The 15080-nt window shown below is 36.3% G+C and overlaps 1 protein-coding gene across 8 annotated transcripts in view; it reads left to right on the forward strand.

Annotated features, from left to right (window-relative positions):
* The window catches only part of SYT16 (synaptotagmin 16), a 260098-nt gene that overhangs the window by 150127 nt on the left and 94891 nt on the right, over positions 1-15080 (forward strand). For 3 of the 8 annotated variants that reach the window (XM_045451177.1, XM_045451180.1, XM_045451178.1), the window contains exon 3: positions 3871-4537. The exons of the other annotated variants lie outside the window; for them this stretch is intronic. In XM_045451177.1, the coding sequence (XP_045307133.1) occupies positions 4015-4537 (523 nt within the window). In that variant the 5' untranslated portion in view covers positions 3871-4014. The remainder of the gene's footprint in view (positions 1-3870; positions 4538-15080) is intronic. 8 annotated transcript variants of the gene reach the window in all.

Genomic DNA, 15080 nt, shown 5'->3' on the forward strand with positions numbered 1-15080 from the left:
TGTTATTGGGAACAGCTCATACAGAGCTAGACATTCTGTCAGGACAAGAGGGATGGCTTTGTGAGCTGTGAAGCAATTGAAATACTTCCAAACTGGTTGATAAATAGCCACTGATCTGAGACTCCACCTCCCAGAAGTCCTCACATCCAGTGATTCATCAGTTAGAGTTGGCAACTTACAGGAGGTCTCTAGGACCCCTCCAGTACTAAGGTTAGTTAGGTAGTGCTGATTGTTCTTTTTTTTTTTTTTTTTTTTTTAAATTTTGGATAAGAGAGAGCATACATGTGAGCCAGGAAGAGAGAGAGGGAGAGAGAGAAAGAGGGAGGGAGGGAGGATCTTAAGCAGGCTTACACCCAGCTCGAGCCCTACCCAGTGCTCCAACTCACGAACCCATGAGATCATGACCTGAACTGAAATCAAGAGTCAGATGCTTAACTGACTGAGTCTCCCAGGCACCCCTGATTGTTCATTTTTTGAGCCTCTCTTCTCTTGTATGCCATCGTAAAGAATGTGAACTTTATCCTATAGGGTAGGACTTAAAAATTCAGATGCTTCCAGGGGGTCAGGCAGGCTACATAAAAGTGAATAAAGCAAGTAGGTACATATAACAGGGAGAGATGAGGACTGTAGTGAATTGGAGGCATCAAAATTAATTTTTAAAGAATTCTGCATCAATAAACACAGGGTTTGGTGATTTTGACAGATGGGCTGCCAATGCTCAAATTCTGCACTATAAGTAATAGGAAAACCTCAGTAGGGTTTCTTTTTTGATTTTCCTTTTAAACTAGGGGAGTGATATAAGCTTTATTTTTTTTAGAAAAATTGCCTAGAGGCTTTGATAGACAGAGATTGCAAAAGAAAGAGATATGAGACCCAGAACATGGGCTGTTACATTTGCAACAACGTGGATGGTTCTCACTCATGTGGAATTTGAGAAACTTAACAGAAGACCATGGGGGAAGGGAAGGAAAAAAGTAGTTAGAAATTGAGAGGGAGCCAAACCATATGAGACTCTTAAATACAAAGAAAAAACTGAGGGTTGATGGGGGGGGGCAGGGGTGAGGGGAAAATGGATGATGGGCATTGGGGGGGCACTTGTTTTGATGAGCACTGGGTGTTGTATGTAAGTAATGAATCATAGGAATCTATGCTGAAATTAAGAGCACATTGTATATTCTGTATATAAGCTAACTTGACAATGAATTATATGTATAAAAAATTATCCTATGGACGTAGAATAAAAGGCTGGTTATCTTTGGGTGATGGAGACTATGCCTTATTACCTCTTTTATTTTTGCTTATCTTTTTTCCCTAAAATTTCTAAAATAAACCTATTTTGTGGCGAAAAAAAAAGAACAGAGGCTGTTACTAGTTCAAAGATTGGATGAGAAAACCCTGGCTTAAATTAAAAGATTTTGGATTGAATATGAAAATAAAGTTTTCTCTGTGTAATAAAACAATAGAAAGGATTATTAAGGAAGATATGCAATCTCCATCTTAAAACGTTTCAAGTACTGAAAGACAGTGTTAGAAGCTAAACCCCGTGATTTCTCAGGGAACTTTCTAGGTCTGTGATCATCTGAAGCACAACTGAGGCACAATATTTGTGGAGGAAAAACAAACAAAAACTGTGTGGGTGGTGAAATGGAGTGGAAGAAATGCTGAAAGAACCCTTTTATAATACCCTGCAGGGGATTTGTGTGGTGATGTTAAGATGTTTTCAACAATTCTGAGGTCTATTCATCAATTTAGTGAATTTGAGTACACACTTTATGCTACACACTGTTCTAGGCACAATATTAAATAGCACTCATTAGTTCATTTCTTGAGAATTGACTACATACTTAGCACACTTCTAGACATTGTGGATAAGCTAGGGAATAAAACCTACAGTCCCTGCCCTCTAGGAATATCTATTCTAGGGGAGGAGACAGACAATAGACCTGATTGAAGGTCAGGTTATGGTGAGCAAACCTCAAGGGATGGATTGAGGCTGGAGAAGATTTGAGACGGAAACCAACTAGGTATGTAATATCTGGGAAGATTAGAGTGTAGGAAAAGTGATCACTCTACAAACATAATGGAAGAGTCTTCATAGACCTAAAGCTAGCAGAACTTGGAATGTAAGGAATGTAAGGGAGCAGAGGTGAAGAGAGAAAGTCACAGATGTGAGTCTAGGGTGTTGAACCCTTATAGTAGCAAAAGTTATGTGCTAGTTTTGACGGCTGAATTTGAGATTTTGGTGAGACGCCCAAGTGTCGCTTTTTCCTCAGATCAGCATCTCTCAAACTTTGGTGTGTGTCAGAGTCACCTGAGAAACTTGACAAAAATAAAAAGATCCAGGGTGTATTCCTTCAACCAGTCTGAGACTCTTTTCTTTTTTTTTTTTTTTTAATTAGATTACCAGGTTATTCTCCCACAAAGTTTGTGAACCACTAGCATACATAACCAGGGATACAAACCTGTATAGAGGGATTGAGCTAAGGGCTGGAGATGTATATTTTGTATACAAAAATGTTGAGCCTTATTGGATGGATCAGCTCTCCCAGGTGATGAGTATTGTTTATTGATGAATCAATGCATGTATGAATGGCTATTACAAAAACTAAAAAAAAAAAAAAAAAAAAAAAAAAAAAAAAAGCTAGAAGGAAAATTTTAGGAGAAGGTAGGCAATCCTATCAATTGCAGTAGCCTGAGGTCAAGAAGCCTGAAATATACAGGAGTGCTGGTAGACTGAGTCAGAAGGAAGCTATTGCTATAGAAGAGATGGGGTAGTTAAGCACAATCAGTGAATTTAGGCTCTGCCATCATTTATAGCATTCATCCTGAGCTGTTGATGAGCATTGTTAGGGCAATAAGATATATATAAATATTCACACACATATATATACATAAATAACATATATATATATATACACACACATATATGTATATATACACACATATATACATATATATGTGTGTATATATATATGAATATATATATGTGTATATATACACACACACATATATATGTGTGTATATATATATTGTACATATGTATGTACAATACACATACATATGTGTATGAATTTATGTATATGTTTGTATGCATGCATGTGTATAAAAGTATAGATGTTTAGCTCTAGAATCTTCGTTGTGCCCTGTTGCTATGTTGATGTCCTTATAGCCCCCTCCTTCAGGTTGTGAATCTTGTGGGAAGGAAGGTCTCTCAGGAGTCTTGCAGGCTGTAGAGGGATGTCTTGGGGAGGCTGGAACACAGACAAAGGCAACCAGATGTGAGGACCATGTCTCCAGTAAGCTGCATACTCCACTTGCCACTCTGTTTTGCAGTGGTTCTTTGCTCCCCAAGAATATAAATGATTTCTAGAAATTGCACAAAAATATAAAATCTTACTTTAAGATCTGTTAAAAGCTTTTTAATTCCAGGCACACATCTCCTTTGAATGGATAAATCTTTGTGTCATGAAGCAGAGATGCTTATTAGCCTGCTCACTGGGATCTGCAGGTTCGTAGATGAAGCATCCAACCTTTCTTGTATTTTGAAATGTCATGTCCAACTGCCTCTTAATGAAGATTCATTTATCCTTTTCACATTGTTAAGTATGGTCTATGGGGATAGACTTCTCTCAGTCCACATGAATAGAGCCCATTACTGCTGATGGAAGTTTTGCACATGCCTGAGTAGGTGAATAGGCATTGAAATAATCTACATTTAGATTTCCAGTCATTTTTATTTAGCTACTTTCAGACTTCAATGATGATCTCTTTTTGTCTCCAAATGTTGTTTGACATTGATTATAGGTTATCTGGTAATGGGTCTGAGGTTGTTACTTTAATAGGTGTAAGTATTTCTTTCCTCTGTTTCAGCTGAGAAGTTTTGAGAGTGAACTATTCACAGCCATTAAGAGATCTCCAATTTAATTTGCCATCATGCTTATTCTGTAGTTCACATTAAGTCCAGAGTACTGAAGGAACTGAACAAGTGGACTTGTAGACATCAGATAGCTGGCCATGGTGTTGGCCATGGCGTCCCAGGATGGTCAGAACTTCTTCCAGCCTCTCTCTTCCTGGATATCCCGGGTTTATGAAGCTCTCCAGCAAGCAGGAGATATGTTATCTGCTTCGCTGGTTAACTTAAACAAGCAAGACTCTAAATTAAGTGAAAAGCTAGACCAGGACTTAGATGATATTCAGATTCAGGAAGCTTACTTTGAAGATGAAGAACAAGGCAATGATTGGCGTCAAGAGGATGAAAATCCCTTGTTTCTTGAAGTGGATCATTTCTCCTGTTGTAATAGTGATTTGCAGGACTCTGCTCAAAGTTCAAGCCCCAGACTTAGCCAACCTGAAAAGGACTCCTGTTCCATAATGTCCCAGTGGCCCAGTCAGACCCTTGATGACCAAAAGCCACCACATATGCTCTCTTCTATTGCTGAGGAACAACGTCACCTTGAAAAGCAAAGAAGTGGTCTTCAGCACAGCTTTGACAGCCAGCTCTCTGGTATTTTAGAAAATGTTAATGGAAAAATGCAAGGTAAGGTAGCCAGTGATTATTTTCTCTGGGTTCTGCCAAAGGACATTTCTACTAATTTTATTTTGACTTGTTTTAGTTATCATATGAATTTTATTTTTCTCTCTCTTTAAACGTTTCCACATACTGGCTTCTTATTGAGAGATATACTCCTTAGGAATATTTTCAATGTATAAAACGTTGGGAGATCTGTATTTGTGGGTTCCATACTCCAGAACAATAGTTCAGAGCAAGCAAAATGGTGAAAACAAGTTTGTGGGCTCTGTTTGAGAAGCCCTTGTGCATATGTCATGCTTTTTAAACGATCTTTTAAAATGTTCTCTTTTTTTCACTTGGTTAGGAATCTCTAGATGTTACTATATTATTCGGTGTGAAATCCTGTGCAAAAAGCCATACTTGTTGCAAAATTTTTAGTTGATAACACTCCAAGAACACTTTTCACAGCGTTTCACTGAGACGTGATGTGAGATGACAGTAGATAGGAAATCTCTGAAATAAGAATAGCTTGATTTTCTTTAAGCCCTGAGTGGAAAGGACACATTTACAACAAACTGTCTTTAGAGCTTTATCCTGTCAGATATGTTGAATATAGTGAAAATGTAATTAACTCTGTAAAAGTAGCTATAGTATGTCCTGGCAAGAATTTCTCATGTTTCTAACGCTCTAAGCCTGAAGTAAGAACATTCGACTTGGTTGAGGGACAGAGGTACCTGACAGGCCAAGAAAGGTGTTGGGTGTGTATATGTGATGTGTGCTTGTAATGCATACATATATCACCAAGATTCTTGGATCTTTTATGTGACTTAAAGGTGATGTCACTAATTCCTTTCTTTTTGGGGGAAGCAGACTTTTCTGGAATACTTCACAGCCTCTTCATCCATTTTCAGTGATTCCTCTTAGTTTTATCTTTTTAAGGAAACATTTTATCCAGATACATGAAATCATAGAAAATGAGGAAACATAATTTCATATTCTTTTTATAGTACTTTCTTGATACTCTTACTTAAATTAATGTTGAAATGCTAGAATAAATTGGTAAAAACAAGGGAGGCTGATATTCTTTCTGAATATGACAAACTTATAAATAAATTCAATTTCAAGCTTTTAAAAATTATCTGTAGAGATAATTTTAGAAACATCTGGGCAACCAATAGGATTTCTTAGATTTGACTTGAAATTTCTATTCCTAATTTAGAAAATTCTTGCTAAAGTTGAACTGTATTTAAAATGATTAACATGAATTTGGCTTAATAGTTGCTTGAAATTGGATTTTTAAAATTTGTGTAATTGTTGTAATAATCTAACAGCAGTAAAAAAACAATGTGTTTATTGGTTTATTCAGGGGATGTTTATTCTGTGGATCATAGCCTCCCAGAAGGCAGGAGCCACATCATAGATTAATTTTTGTATCCCTAACTTCAAGCATAATGCTAGGTATATAATAGGACACCAAATAATAATTAATGATGGAACATCATTACAACAAGGTAAGCTAACAACTCTAAGACATAGATACTATTATTTTTCTCACATCACAGTTGAGAAGATTATGCTTAGAGAACTTGAGAATATACCCAAGATCCATATTTAGAAAGAGGCACAGCTCAGGAAGTCCAATTCGAGAGTTTATACATATTATTTCTCTTTTTTTTCCTTTCCCTTTTTCAAGTTATAATTTGCATATAGTAAAATTCATCCTTGTTAGTATATGGCTCTGTTTTAATACACAGTCTTGTAACCACTGCCACAACCGAGGTATAAACCATTCCATCACCTCAAAAAAAAAAAATTCCCCCAAGTCCCTTTGTACTCATTTCTCTACCACCAGCTCCGGGAAATTGCTGGTACATTTTCTTTCTATCATTTTGTCTTCTCCAGAATGCTATATAAATGGAAATATGCAGATGGTAGCCTTTTGAATCTGGCTTCTTTTATTATGTGCTTACAGTAATGCATTTGAGATTCATCCATGTTGCTGTGTGTTTCAGTAGTTTGCTGCTTCTTTTTTTTTTTAATTGCTGAGTAGTATTCCACTGCATGAATGCACCACAGTTTGTTGATCCATTCATCAGTTGAGGGATATTTGGGTTGTTTCCAGTTTTTAGCAATGTAAATAAAGCTGCTATAAACATTTGCGAAACAGGTTTGGGTGCAAATGTAAGTTTTCATTTCTTTTTTTTTTTTTTAATTTTTTTTAATGTTTATTTATTTTTGAGACAGAGAGAGACAGAGCACGAACGGGGGAGGGGCAGAGAGAGAGGGAGACACAGAATCGGAAGCAGGCTCCAGGCTCTGAGCCATCAGCCCAGAGCCCGACGCGGGGCTCGAACTCACGAACCGTGAGATCGTGACCTGAGCTGAAGTCGGTCGCTCAACCGACTGAGCCACCCAGGCGCCCCTGTAAGTTTTCATTTCAACTAGGTAAATACCTAGGAGTAGGTCATATGGGAAGTATACGTTTAACTTTAAGAAATTCTGCTGTTATCTGAATACCACTTCACATTCCCAAAATTAATGTAGTCACTCATTCTCACTTTACCTTAGTGTTATCATAAAATGTTTTTCAGCCATTCTCACAGGTGTGTACTGATAGCTCTTATTGGGAGATCACTCTCCTCTGGTCTCCAGTCTGTCCTATGAGCAAAGTCACAAACAGCCTCTTACTTTAGACTATCTTTTCAAGGATGTTTGTATGACAAAGAGCCTTGGAAGATAGAGATAGCATCTCTCTTCAGAGCAGAGAGAAGATTTGTTTGCCTTTCAGTCTAATAAAGATAATGTCTCTCTTCAGGGCAAAGCTTAGGCAGATTTGCTTGCAAATGGTAGAGATTTCACAAGCTGGGTCTTCCTTGGCTGTGACATGGCTTCCATGCTGGGCATCTATCTGAGCCTGCCTCTGCATCGCCCCCGTAGTACTTGGAGAGTGGGGGACTGACGTGAATGTGATGTTCATGTTGTATGTGGTGCTGTAATAAAACATCCTTTGTCTCTGACTCAAGTCTTATGTCTTCTGCCAACATCCATAAAAATTGTAGCAGGAAAAGTTGTTAGTGTGCAAGTAGGATAAAATCTCAAGGCCTTTCATAGGTTTTAACTCTTGTTTTGATTTTAATTTTCATTTCCCCAATAACTAATGACTTTGAGCATCTTTTCATGCAGTTATCTATCATCTGTGTGGCTTCTTAGTAAAGTCTTCAAATCTTTTGCCCACTGTTATTGAACTGCTTTTTAATCTTCAAGACTTGAATGTTATGTTTATATTCTGAGTATGAGATACTTTTCTGGATCTTTTCTATTGGTCTACAATTTACAAATATTCTCTCCCAGTTTTGTGGCTTGTCTTTTCCTTCTCTTAATGGTGTCCCTTGAAGAACAAAGATTCTTAATTACATGAAATCCATCTCATCAAGTTTTTTATTTTTATGAATTGTGCTTTTGTTATCATATTTAAGAAATCTTTGTATAGCCTAAGGTTACAAAGACATTTTTCTGTGTTTTATTCTGGAAATTTTAGAGATATGGGTTTTACATTTAGGGACATACATTTTGAGGTAATTTTTAAATATGATATGAAGTATGGATGAAAGTGTTTCCCTCCCACCCTCAATATAGATGTCCATTATTCCTATCTCATTTGTTGAAATGATTATCCTTTTTCCATTATGTGCTTTGGGATCTTTGTCAGAAATATATTATCTATACATGAGTGGGTCTATTGCTGGACTCTATATTTTCCCAATAATCTATATTTGTATTCTTTCTCTAATATCACACTGTCCTGATTCCTATAACTTTTTTTTTTTTTTAATTTTAGAGAAAGCATGTGAGCAGGGGAGAGCGGCAGGGGGTGGGGGGGAGAGAGAGAGAGAGAGAGAGAAAGAAAGACAGAGAGAGAATGAATCTTAAGCAGGCTCCATGCCCAGTGTGGAGCCCCATGTGGGGCTCAATCCCATGACCTTTGGATCATGATCTGAGCTGAAATCAAGAGTCAGATGCTTAACTGACTGAGCCACTCAGGCACCCTTGATTCCTATAGCTTTATAATAGGTCTGGAAATCAGGTAGTGTGGGCCCTCCAACTTTATTATTTTAAAACATTGTTTTGATTATATTTGCTTCTCCATTTAATTTTTATTTTTTTATCATGTTAATTTAAATTTTAGTTAGTTAACATATAGTGTAATATTGGTTTCAGGAGTAGATTTTAGTGATTCATCACTTATATATAACTTCCAGTGCTCATCCTAACAAGTGCCCTCCTTAATACCCATAACTTATTTAGCTCATCCCCTTACCCACCTCCCCTTCGAGCAACCCTCAGTTTGTTCTCTATCATTAAGAGTCTTTTGTGGTTTGATTCCTATATACATTTTAGAATAAACTTTTGATTAAAAAATTATGCTGGGAATTTGATTGGAATTGTGTTGAATCCACAGATCAGTTTGGAGGGAATGATATATTGATAATATTTGTTTTTCAATTCATGAACATGGTATATTGCTTTATTTAGTGCTTGGATTTTTTTCCATCTGTTTTGTAGTTTCCAGCATAAAGGGTCTCATACATATTTTGTTAGATTTATACCTAAGTATTTCCTCTTTGGAGATGCTTTTGTAAAGAATACTTTTAAAACTTTAAATTTAAAACTGCTGTTTGCTAGTATGTAAAAATGCCATTGACTTTTGTATAATGGCCTTATATTTTGCAATCTCTCTAAACCTACTGTTAGTTCTAATTGTTTTTTGTAGGTATTTTGGGATTTTCTACATAGAAAATAATACAATTAGTGGGAAAAAGGACAGTTTTATTTCTTCCTTCCCAATATCCCTTTCTGTTATTGATTTATCTTAACTGATTATGCTCTATTGAGCACTCTGTTGAATAAGAGTGATGAAAATGGATATCTTTGCCTTGATCTTGAGCTTACTGGAAAAACTTTGTCTTTCACTATTACTTAGTATTTAGGTGTAGGTATCTGTAGATGCTCTTTATTTTATTGAAGAAGTTCCCTTCTATAGGTTTGCTATGAGTTTTCATCAAAAAGGAGTTCTGTAAAATGCTGTTTTGCAAATATAGATATGATTATGTGATCTTTCTTGGTTAGTCTGTTGAAATGAATTACACTGATTAATTTTTGAGTGTTGAAGTTGTCTTGCATACCCAGGATAAAATCCACTTGATCATGGTACTGTTCTTTTCATGTATTGCTGGATTTGTTTTGCCATTGTTTTGTTGAGGATTTTGTTTTCCTTCTGTTTTCATTAGGGATAGTAGGCTGTAGTTTTCTTTTCTTGTACTCTTTGTGTAGTTTTGGTATCTGGATAATGTTGGCCTCACAATGAATTCAAAATGAATTCTGAAACATTTTTCCTTTCCTGTAGTCTAGAAAAATTTGAATTAAACAAGCATTATTTGTTTCTCAGAAGTTTTCTATAGTTTTCCAGCGAACCCATCTGAACCAGGAATTTTGTGTGTTGAGAAGTAGGGATGGGGAAGGGGAATATTTTCAACTACAAATTCAGTTTCTTTAGTATGTATAGGATTATTCAAGTTATATGTCTTTTTTCTTGAGTGATTTTATGCAGTTTGTGTTTTTCAAGAATTTTTAAAATGTCATCTATGTTGTTAAATTTATAGACATAGTATTTCCTTGCTATCTTTTAAATGTTTTAAATTTCCTGATATTGGTGATTTTTGTCTTCATATTTTGCAGAGGGTGTGGTCTGTCTGAGTAAATTATTATCTAATTTATATATCTTTTTTTCCAAAGAACTAGTTTTTGGTTTTATTAATTTTTCTCGATTGTTTCTCTGTTCCTGATTTTATTGCTTTCTACTATTATCTTTATTAATTTCTTCTGCTTGCTTTGGTTATAATTTGTTCTTACTTTTTTCTAATATAATTATTAAATGTATAAATTTCCCTATAAGAACTGCTTTATGTGCATCCAATAATTATTAATAACTTGTCATTAGAAAATATTTTCTAGTTTCCCTTTGACTTTTTTTGATACGTGGTTTACTTAAAAGTATGTTGGTTATGTTCCAAATATTGGAAATATTTTAGATAACTTTCTGTTACTAATTTCTAGTTTAATTCAGTATGGTCTAAGTATATATTTTATATAATTTTGTGGGTTTTTTTAATTAGTTAAAGTTTGTTTTATCGTTCTGAATATGTTCTGACTTGTTGAATGTTTCCTATGTATTTGAAAAAGTCTACGTATTTTGCTGTTGTTGGGCACAGTGTTCTATAAATTACTTCATGTTTTTTGAGGATGTTTTTCTCAGATTTTTTTTTTATATACTTATTTTATCCACTGATTTTGCCAACTGATTTTGTTTTGTTGATTACTGAGAGAAAAGTATTGCAGTTTCTAACTCTTCTTGTGGATTTGGCTATTTTTCTTTCCAGTTCTAGCAGTTTTTGCTTCATGTAGTTTGAAGCCCTGTTTTTAATTCCATATACATTGTAGAAATATGTGCTTCCTTGATGAATTGACTTTTTGCTCATTATGTAATACACCTTTTTTATCCCTGAAGTCTATTTTGATATTAATATGACTATTCCAGCTCTTTCTTTTTTTAAATGTTTGTTTGTTTGTTTGTTTGTTTATGTATGTATGTATGTATGTATGTATGTATGTATGTGTTGAGAGAGAGAGAGAGAAGCATAGAGAGGAAGAGGAAGCAGGCTTCGTGCTGTCAGCAGGGAGCCTGATGTGAGGCTTGATCTTACCAACCGTGAGATCATGACCTGAGCCAGAATCAAGAGTACAATGCTTGGGGCGCCTGGGTGGCTCCATCTATTAAGCTTCCGACTTCATCTCAGGTCATGATCTCTTGGTTCATGGGTTCAAGCAAACATTAAAAAAAAAAAAAAAAGAATATGATACTTAACCAACTGAGCCACCCAGGTGCCCCTCCAGTGTTCTTTTTTTTGTTTTAATTTTTTAAGAATGTTTGGTAATATTTGAGAGAGAGAGACAGAGTATGAGCAGGGGAGGGGCAGAGAGAGAGACAGAATCTGAAGCAGGCTCCAGGCTCTGAGCTGTCAGCATGGAGCCTGATGTGGGGCCCAAATTCAGGAGCTGTGAGATCATGACCTGAGCTCAACCGGCTGGGCCACTCAGGAGCCTCCCAATATTCTTTTGATTAGTGTTGACATGTATATTCATTAACTTTAAATTTATTTTTAGGGGCGCCTGGGTGGCGCAGTCGGTTAAGCCTCCGACTTCAGCCAGGTCACGATCTCGCGGTCCGTGAGTTCGAGCCCCGCGTCGGGCTCTGGGCTGATGGCTCAGAGCCTGGAGCCTGTTTCCGATTCTGTGTCTCCCTCTCTCTCTGCCCCTCCCCCGTTCATGCTCTGTCTCTCTCTGTCCCAAAAATAAATAAACGTTGAAAAAAAAATTTTTTTTAAAAATTTATTTTTATATTTATAGTGGTATTCTTGTGCATGACATAAAATTGGGTCTTTTTTTTTTTTTCATCCAACCTAACAAATTTTCAGTTAATTGGTCTTTTTTTTCACTGTTTCGTTGGTCTTAATTGTTTATATTTAATGTAATTTTTGATATTGTTGAAATAGAATCTGTCATTAGATTATTCCTATTTGTTTCATCTATTCTTCATTTCTTTCATCCTATTTTTTTTTCTGCCTTCTTTTGAATTGACTATTTTTAAGATTCCATTTCCTCTCCACTCTGGGCTCATTATTTATATCTCTTTTTTTTAATTAAAAAATTATGTATCTTTTTAAAAAATGTTTAATGGTCATGCTAGGATTTACAACATATATCTTTAATTGCACTCTACCTTGAAAAAATGTTTTACTGCTTTTAGGTATAGTTTAGTGATGCTACAACAGTATATTCCCAATTTTTCCCTCAAGTCCTTTGTTTTATTATGATACATTTTACTTTTATACATGAAAGAAATACTCAATACATTGATGCTGTTTTGCTTTAGATGGTTGTCTCTAGATTGGTTGTCTCTCTGATTAAAATAAGAATGTTTGCCTCATTTATGCTATTTGAAGTCTTTAGCTTAGGCGTATGTGCTGCTAATGAATTATCTTAGTTGTTTGTCTGAAAAATATTTATTTTTGAAATAGATTTCAGCTAAGTATGGAATTCTGAGTTGACAGTTATTTTTTTCCCCAGCACTTTAAGGTTGTCATTTCACTGTCTCATGGCTTGCATAGTTTTCATATGAGAAGTATGCTGTAATTCTTACTTTTGTTCTTCTGCATGTAATGTGTCTTTTTTTTCTATTGGATACCTTCAAGATTTTGTGTTTATCTGTGGTTTTCAGCAGCTATATCTAGGGGTGTGTGTGCATGTGTCCGTATGTGTGTGGGTTCTGGTGTTGATTTGTCTTGGTGTTCTCTGATCTTTTTGTGTCTGTAGTTTAGTGAGTTTCATTACTTCTGGAAAATTCTTGGCCACCATCTCTACAAATATTGCTTCTAATACATTCTTTTTGCTCCTCTCTCTAGTATTCCAATTGCACAAATATTAGACCTTTTGATACCGTCTCACAGCTCTTGAATGTTCTTTTTCCTTCACTCTTTTTTCCCTTTTTGTACTTCAGTTTAGGTGGTACAATCTAATGACATCTACAAGTTTAGTTTCTTTGTGTCAAGTCTGATGACGAGTCCACTGAAAGTCTGACGATGAGTTCATCTCTGTTACCGTATATTTTTATTTCTAGCATTCTGATTTGACTTTAAAAAATAATTTCAGGGGCACCTGGTGGCCCAGTCAGTTGAGCATCCGACTTCAGCTCAGATCATGATCTCACGGTCAGTGGGTTCGAGCCCCGCGTCAGGCTCTGTGCTGACAACTCAGAGCCTGGAGCCTGCTTCAGATTCTGTGTCTCCTTCTCTCTGTCCCTACCCCACTCACACTTTGTCTTACTCTGTTTCTCAAAAAATAAATAAATGTAAAAAAAAATTTTTTTTAAATAATTTCAGTCTTCTTTGCTGAAATTTCATATGAGTTTATGCATGTTCCCCCTTTTCCCACTATGACTTTTAATATGTTAATTATAGTTACTTTAACTTTCCTGTCTGGTAGTTCCAACATCTGAGTCATCTCTGAGTTTGGGTTTTTTGATTGCTTTGTCTCTCGATGGTATATTTTTCCTTTCTTTTTATTTTGCTTGTCTTGTAATTTTTGATTCAAATCAAACATCATAGGTAGGGAAAGGAAATAGTATTTCCATCTGGAAGTAAGATTAGCCTTTTCTTAAGCCATACAGAGAAAGACAGATACCATATGGGTTCACTCTTAGGTGGATCCTGAGAAACTTAACAGAAACCCATGGGGGAGGGGAAGGAAAAAAAAAAAAGAGGTTAGAGTGGGAGAGAGCCAAAGCATAAGAGACTCTTAAAAACTGAGAACAAACTGAGGGTTGATGGGAGGTGGGAGGGAGGGGAGGGTGGGTGATGGGTATTGAGGAGGGCACCTTTTGGGATGAGCACTGGGAGTTGTATGGAAACCAATTTGACAATAAATTTCAAATATTGAAAAAAATATTAGCCTTTTCTAATGCTGGGAGAAGGTTGGGTCAATTTAGTTAGAATTTGATCTGGGTATGGGTTTTGCTGTTATTGTTAACCTCAGTGTTACATAGGCTTCAAAGTTCTCTATTATTACATTGTGTTTAGGGTAGGGGCTTGTTTTCTACAGATTTTTGTGAAAATCTGCTCTATCTTCAGCCTTGAGTCTCCTCTTTTTGCCTGTGCCTCAGAAAGGGTCTCTCTCTTTAGGCTTTTGTCCCTCTCCTTAAGGAGCCTTCTTTCTTCTATATTACTTGGTATTTGCTAATGTGGTGTGGTTGTGTTGGAAATTTCTGTTTTCTGCTGTTTTGGAGCAGCCTATTTTAGGCAGTTCTTATGTCCCTGTGTCACAGGGTTAGGGCCTTCTCAATAATTTTGCCCCTCCCCTGATGGTCTGACCCTAAGAATTCTTTCTGCCCTTTTCCTAAGGTGGAATTTTTAATTTTGTTTTATTCACTCATGTTAATGTGTTTTTTTGTTTTGTTTTGTTTTGTTTTTTGTTTTTTTTTTTCAACGTTTATTTATTTTTGGGACAGAGAGAGATAGAGCATGAACGGGGGAGGGGCAGAGAGAGAGGGAGACACAGAATCGGAAACAGGCTCCAGGCTCTGAGCCATCAGCCCAGAGCCCGACGCGGGGCTCGAACTCACGGACCGCGAGATCGTGACCTGGCTGAAGTCGGATGCTTAACCGACTGCGCCACCCAGGCGCCCCATATTAATGTGTTTTTATCTGTAGTTTAGGAGTGACAAAATTTGCTTCCCTTCCCCAAGTAGCTTAAATCCTTTGTTCCATAATGTAAATATCATAGAAGAATTTTGGCAAGACTTCTTACCTCTCCTATAGTAGCCACTCTTCCCCTCTTCCAGGACTGCACTATGAGAGAAACTTTCTTTACTCCTGTTGTGCCCTGCCTCCAGTCTTTCTTATGAATTTTGTGGAGAAGAGCTTCTAAATGGGTTTCGATTTTCCTTGGATTTGTGACT

This window comes from Leopardus geoffroyi, chromosome B3 (genome assembly GCF_018350155.1).
Source record: "Leopardus geoffroyi isolate Oge1 chromosome B3, O.geoffroyi_Oge1_pat1.0, whole genome shotgun sequence".
In the NCBI taxonomy this organism is placed as follows: domain Eukaryota; kingdom Metazoa; phylum Chordata; class Mammalia; order Carnivora; family Felidae; genus Leopardus; species Leopardus geoffroyi.